Below are 7142 nucleotides of genomic sequence, written 5' to 3' on the forward strand. Positions count from 1 at the left end.
AAGTGCCCTGTTGCTGTTGTCATCATCATCATCATCATCATCATCATCATCATCATCCTCCTCCTCATATCAGGCTCCCGAACATTCTGATCTCTAATGGGAAGGGAAAGGATTATTAAGGTGTTCATCTTTCTTCCTTAGAGAAATGAACTATCTTTATTCCTCTTTCTATTTTTGTTAAGTATTAATCTAATGTCTGGAGTCACTTCAAATACTGCACTGTTAATCTATTTCAACCCCCCTAAGCCAATTGGAGCCAGATTTTGGTCTCATACATTTTGGGGGCTAGTAGCAATTCCTGCTTAGGTGTTCAACTTCCTTAAATCTGGCAGACCTTGCAAGGTGGCGCTCTTTTCATAAAAGGTAGATATTTTCTCTTACAATCACAATAACATTTTTTAAAAAGTTAAACACTACCATTTCCAGTTTTTGATGTGCTACAGAAAGTTCACCAAATTCCCTCCTTAGCCAGTAAAACTTTGTTGACTAAAAGTGACAAATGCAAATAGCAAAAGATGAAAGAAGTCAACAAATAATTTTAAAGAGAATTTAACATTTTGATTTTGTAATTGGGTAATGGTATACTCTGAAAAATTAATGTCACTTTAAAATAGATGGGAGGATCTTAAGGGGTTCTCATAGTTTTGAGGGGTTTTCCCACTTTTTTTCTCCTCGGAGTCAATATGGCCTGTGACTGTCTGAACTCACACAGTATATTAAAGAAGCAGGCCCTGATTCCTCCTTGCCCACAGTGAGGTCAGTTTTGCCTCCTGCTCTGACACATCCACACCCTTGCATCTACTGCCAAGGCCCTGATTTGTGATCTCCAGCTAGGTTGTCTGCTTAATGGGGCGATCATGCAAGCTACAACCAGAGACAAAGAAGCTTGCGTTCCTACCAGCGGTGCTAAGTTGGAGGGAGCAGCATAGCTTGCAAATCTATCAAACTAAACTGCAAGAAAGACAATCTGATTTAGAGAAAAGGCGTTCCGCTACAGTCATTAAGCACAAGTAATTTAGATTTTTTATATTGTCTCCTCATTTACAAATTTACTGTATCAACGCCAGCCAATGGAACGAATTTCTTAAGTAAATGAGAAATAAATAAAAGAGATAAAAGATAATAAAATTACATAAAATAATTCTTTTCCCTAGATGTATTTTTTGAGAGAACTAATAACAGTGGCAAAATTATAGTAATAATAACATATCACAGGAAATAATTAATTTAAATTAGCATCACGTTTGAAGAAATATAAGTAAAACGCTTTATGGACGTTTACTTTTGTACAAAGAAGGAAGGCCTGGAAAAGCATGCATCGACATCCTGAAAATTAGTTATAGCCATAAATGGTTTAATTGAAGACAGCAATTTAAAATATGATATTGTAAATCTGCAACTCTGTTTCAGCCTGGGGAATTTAATTTGGGGGGAGGGGGGAGAAGCAGCAGAACCCTCGGCCGCAAGTTCATTTGCAACGCTGCAGAGCTAGCCCTGAGCTTCTGACAATCCACCTACATTAATATTGATGTCGCCTGTGCAATCTATTTCTGTTATTTTTATGGTTGTTATTCTACGTCTGCAAAGGTCATTTAAATTATACTGCGGCCTAAAATTTGTTTCATAAATTTTGATATAAATACTAATTACACCCTCTCGGAGAGCCAGCAGGGTAGCGTTCATTTATCACGTTTATACGACCTGCAATGACAGAAAGGGAAGGCGAGGGAGATCGGAGAGCTTTTCCCGGGAACGACTAAAGCTGGCAGAAGAGGCAGCAGGTTGCTGGGGTGAAGAACAAATTCCTACCACAATCACTGAGATTTAAGAATCTTTAATAACGTACGAAAGGTTACCAAACAGTTCTGTAAACTAAAGTGTACATAACGAGTTCTTCTAGCCATAAATATTGAATAGCTGTAACATGAATAAACCGGCCCTTTACATGCGGGTAAATATGGAAACTAGGAATTATATACATTATGTGGTTGTATCTTTTGCCAAAAGCAACGGACAGTTATAGTTTATATCTTTTTTTAATATCACTTTACATAAACAAATGGAACAGTTTGACACGCAGATCCAGGCTCGTACTATACGAATTCTTGACAGGACGTGAAACAACATTTTACTGCACTAAAGTACTTAAGACTCTGGGACGAAATGTTTGCACTTTATACAAAAAAAAAAAAGCACATTAATATCAATAATATTCTGTTAGGTCGACGTGGAGACTGTAATCGTACAAAGTAATTCACATTTTGATACACATTTACTAGAACATTCTTGCCATTCAGTACAAACAGTTGGCTTTCGGCCGCCCACCCCTCCCCCCACCCTCACCCTCCCAGACCCTCCCCCTTCCCCAAATGCAAAGACCACAACGCCACGATCCCACCCGCCCGCTCCAACCAAGATATAACTATTTACAGAATCCAACAGTACAGTTTTAAGCTAATAATTCTGTATTTACAAGAATGGAAAAAAAAAAAAAAAAGCGAAGCCCGGAGAGCCTGTTCTGATTCTGCCGAGAAACTGGCCCCCGTGGTTGGCAGCATTTGGTCAGGCGACTGCCTTCTCCTCGGTCCCCCTCCCGCCCCTTAGCTACCAAACCAAGCCTTTGCCAAAAAAACAAAAAGGAAAAAATGTAAAGGGTTGGGGCTTTCTCTTTTACTCGGTCCTGGGTCTACCGGCAGGTTCAAAAAGAAAAAAAGAAAAAAGGATTGCGGGGGGGGGGGGAGGGCTGTTTTGATTCGCAGGGTTCCTTCCGCAATATTTTGTATACCTGTGTGTGTTCAGTCTCTTAAATAGGGTTTTGATCGGTGTTTTTTAGATTTTATTTTAAACGTACCATTCATTAAAATTGGAAGAGAGCGCGCTGTGGCCGGCTGTGTGGTGGACCGCGGAGGAGGAGGGCGACAGGGAGCTGGCGGTCGGGTTGTCTGTGGAGGGAGACACGATGGTGGGCGGTGTGGAGGACTCGTAGCCCGAGCTGGCGGCCGGCGAAGGCTGCGAGCCCTGCGAGGAGGATTCGTGGACCTGCGGGGGGGAAAGTCGCGTTTTGAAAGAGATAAAAAGCTGGACCGGCAGCCGCCGACGGTGGGTGAGGGCCTCGCGCCCCCTGTCCCCGGAACCCTGGATCCCGTGTACCTCCCGGGAAGCCCCACCCGCGCGCGGGCCTGGGCTTGGCTGCCCCGCCTCGGCCCGGCGGAGGCAGTGCTGCAGGGAGCCGCAGCGCCCGCCGCCGGGACCGCAAAAGGCAAACAGAACAGGGAAGGGGGAAGCTGGGTTTGGGGCGAGAGCCCCAGATGGTCCCTCCCGCGGCCGCTGAACTTCGCTTGCTCAGGTCTACGTGCAAGACCCCAACTCTTCTGCCAGCCGCCAGCCACAATGCCGACAGCTTCGCAGCGCAGCCAGCCGGGGCAGCCCTCGCTCCCTGTCTGCGCCAAATTCAGTCGCGGCCTCTGCTCGAGTGTTCACTTCTTTTTACTTTTATTATTAAATATTACATTCAGAACAGCCTGGGGTGCCCATATTCCCTTTTCCAGCCCCTTTAGGCCTCCGCCGGCCCCAGCCACTGCCCGGCTGCCACTCGCAGCCCGGCCCCGGCGGAAGAGCGTGCTCCTGGCCCGAAGGAGGACAGTGGGAGCGCGGCGATTACCTTCATGTGTTTACGCAACGAACTGGGGTGTGTGTAGGACTTGTCGCACATCTTGCAAAGATAGGGCTTGTCGCTCGTGTGCACGTGCATGTGCTTCTTTCGGTCGCTGCTATTGGCAAAGCGTCGGTCGCAGCCCTCGAACTCACACTTGAAGGGCTTCTCCCCTGGCGTGAAAGGCGAGAAGGAGAGAGGTCTAAGTATAACAAATCCCGCGGCTGTTTTTTGTTTTTTTTAACGCAGATAAGTGGAAAAATGAAAACAAAATAAAAAAGGCAGCGGCTCAGGTTTAGCACTTTACAAGCTCAAAAACCGGGGTCTTCAATAAAGTCATATATATGCAGTGGATTTGTAAATATCCGAATTATTTTACTCCTAATCCAATTAGATTATTATTATTATTATTATTATTATTATTATTGGTAGTTTTTTAGATCTCAGAGTAGTAGCAGGTCTGGCTTCTGATTTGTCTGCCAGGGGCTATCCAGACAACTTCGGCAGTTCTACCTAGCTCTTGGTTCCTAATTTTCATTTGCCAGACTGATTCTCCTGCTGTTTTGCTCTTCTCCCCTCCCTCCACCCCCTCCCGGACACTCCTCACCCACCTCGTCGCCTCCCCCACCCCAACCCACCCCCTAACACACACACTCACATTTTATAACGTAATCTGGGCCGAGAGCTGGGCGTCGCAAATTCTTCCCTGACTGCGATGTTAAACCCTAAGTTCGAAACGCGGTTCTCAGAATCACCCGGGCAAACCAGAATAGGGAAGCAGATCGGATTCCTAGTCTTGTTTCAGCAAGGGGCCCAGAATGGCCTGCCCGACCCAGACTACTGCCCTGGGCTCGCCGCCAACTTTTCTTTTAACTGTTCCCGACTGGTTGTCTCTTTATTTTTAAAGGCCAACGCAGGGGATTTGGTATTTTGAAAACCACCTCATCGAATCTACCTGACCAAAAAAACTTCCTCTACCTTCTACCGACTCTCCCGACTCCTCAAGCCTACTCACAAACAAGTCACTACTAAAATTGGGCTTTTTAAATATGCATAACCTTCCAAAAGCTTCCTCAGGCCGACTTACTTGCTTTCACTACTCCCTCCCTCCTTTCTGTTTCCGTTTTTTGTTTCTTTCTGTGCCCCTTCATCCGATCTCCTCCAATTTCCTCAGTTCCTTCCTTTCGGAAAGTCCTCACTAGGGTGCCTAGAGAAGGATGTTGGTAGGAAGCCAACGTTTGGATTTAGACTTGTCTGCTGCTAGAGCGGCTGAAAGCTCCGCCGCCGCCGGGAGCCGGCCACCTCTGCCGGCTTCAGGCGCACCAAGGGTTCTCCAAAGCCGGATTTGTCTCTGTTCTCCCGGCCTTTTTTATTCCTCATTTTAAAATCTATATCCCTATATCCTTCCCATCTAATCCCTTCTATAATTTTTCATAATTTCAAGCCTCAAACTAAAAACCAGTGTACACTTTCTCTGCTTGCCTGCTGGAATCTGACGCCAAGATCCAACTAAGGCCGGGTGTGTGCTCCCGGCCTCTGACTTTTGTATTTCGAGTCCCAAGCCCAGGAGAGGGTGCGGGGATGTGTGTGTGTGTGTGTGTGTGTGTGTGTGTGTGTGTGTGTGTGTGTGTTGGGAGGGGCGATCAAGAACAGAGGTTTCCATACCTGTGTGCGTCCTTTTGTGGATCTTTAAGTTCTCAGAGCGCGCGAAGACCTTGCCGCAGCCAGGGAAGGGGCAGGGGAAAGGCTTCTCGCCCGTATGGACGCGGATGTGGTTGACCAGTTTGTATTTGGCTTTGAAGGGCTTGCCCTCGCGCGGACACTCCTCCCAGAAGCAGATGTGGTTACTCTGCTCCGGACCGCCGACGTGCTCCACGGTGACGTGCGTGACCAGCTCGTGCATGGTGCTGAAAGTTTTGTTGCACGACTTTTTGGGGTTGGCCAGCTGCTCCGGCTCGATCCACTTGCAGATGAGCTCCTGCTTGATGGGTTGGCGCATGTAGCGGAAGAAGGCGCCGGCGCCGTGATGCGCAGCCATGTTCACGTTCATGGGGCCGTAGCCGTGCAGCTGTGGCGCGGCATAGTGCTCCGAACGCGGGCTGGTCACCTGGCCATACTGCTCGGGCCGCGGGTACATGTCCCCCGAGAAGCCAAGCCTCATCTGCCCGTTTACTACGTTGGGCGACGCGTGGCCTGCCGCCTGCTCGTGAAGGCCGGGGAAAAGGAGGTGGCCCGCGGCGTCCGTGTGGCCGTGTGGGCCCCCAAAGCCCCCAGCCGAAGCAGCGAACAGGCTGTGCTGAGCGCTGGCTGCGGCCGCTGCGTCGCCAAAGCCCCGGTTGCGGAACAGAAAGTCCCGCGTGGAGTTGAAGGCTGCGCTGGAATAGGAGCCGACGTGGCCCGGGTGGTGGTGATGGCCAAGGGCCGCGGCAGCCGCGTAGCCGGGCGCCTGCGACGTGAAGGCCGTTTGGCCCGCGGAGGCCAGCTCGTGCGAGCTGGGATTGAGCTTGAAGGCGCCCATGCCGTCGGCGAACGGGTTGATGCCCAGGCCCACGTCGCGCTCGGACACGTCGCCTGCCGAGTGGTGGCGGGACGCGCCAAAGGTGGTCACGCCGATCGCTGGGTACTGGGGGCCGGCGTCCAGGAGCATCGTGGCTGCTCGGGGCGAGCCCCGACCTCCCCCGCCCCCCCCACCCTCGCCCGCCGAGGAGGGAAAATCGGGAGGAGGAGGAGGAGGAATGGGAGGCGGAAGAAGAGGAGGAAGAAGAAGAGGAGGGAGGAGGAGTCGACCCACCTCGCGAAGTCCTAGCCCGCAGGCAGCGGCGCCGCGCGCCGGGGAGCCCGCCTGGCCAAGCGCGGGGAAGCCGGACGGCTGCGGGCCGCGAGCAAGGCGGGCTCCCGCGCCAGCCGAGCAGACTCCGCCGGCCTGGCTCGCACTTTCTCGCCGCTCAGTCTCTGCCGAGAGGACCCTGCGTCAAGGCTGCCCAGGAAAAGGCATGGAGCATCTCAGCCCCCCAAAAAAACTTCCTCCCGGATTTGTAGCATAGAGGAATATGAGCGCTCGGAGCCGCGACTGCTAGCTCTCTCTCCGCTTCTCGCCGTACGCCCCTCCTCACTTCTCCACTAGCCCCTCGCCCTTTCTTTTCTCTCTGTCTCTCTTTTCTCTCAGTCTCGCCTCCTCGCTCCTTCACTTTTTCCCCCCTCTGCTTTTTGCAAAGAAAAAAATAAATAATAATGATGATGATGAAAGGGGGGAGAAAAAAGAAAGAAAAAGCCAAAGAAAAGGCGCAAATCATGCACAATATTGTCTTTTGCGGTTTATCTTCCTGGGGAGAAACTTTCACCTCCTCAGCCGGGCGGTGAGCGCGAGACTGATAGCAGCAATCATTCCTGCAGATAAATGAATTGAAAGGACGACACCGTCCCCCCCTTGATGAATGGGAGCAGGGGGAGGTGTCACGTGCTGCTGACGCGGGCGCCCATTGGTGCGCTC

At 50.3% G+C, this 7142-nt stretch overlaps 1 protein-coding gene across 1 annotated transcript; it reads right to left on the reverse strand.

Moving 5' to 3' along the window:
• Nucleotides 1-1818: 1818 nt before the first annotated feature.
• On the reverse strand, nucleotides 1819-7022 carry ZIC1 (Zic family member 1). The gene is made up of 3 exons (XM_019748893.2): nucleotides 5318-7022; nucleotides 3662-3825; nucleotides 1819-3039 (listed from the first exon to the last, which is right to left on the reverse strand). Exons 1-3 carry the CDS (start codon nucleotides 6297-6299, stop codon nucleotides 2842-2844), a joined length of 1344 nt encoding a protein of 447 aa, XP_019604452.1. The 5' UTR covers nucleotides 6300-7022; the 3' UTR covers nucleotides 1819-2841.
• Nucleotides 7023-7142: the final 120 nt, after the last annotated feature.

This window comes from Rhinolophus sinicus, linkage group LG01, assembly GCF_036562045.2.
Source record: "Rhinolophus sinicus isolate RSC01 linkage group LG01, ASM3656204v1, whole genome shotgun sequence".
In the NCBI taxonomy this organism is placed as follows: Eukaryota; Metazoa; Chordata; class Mammalia; order Chiroptera; family Rhinolophidae; genus Rhinolophus; species Rhinolophus sinicus.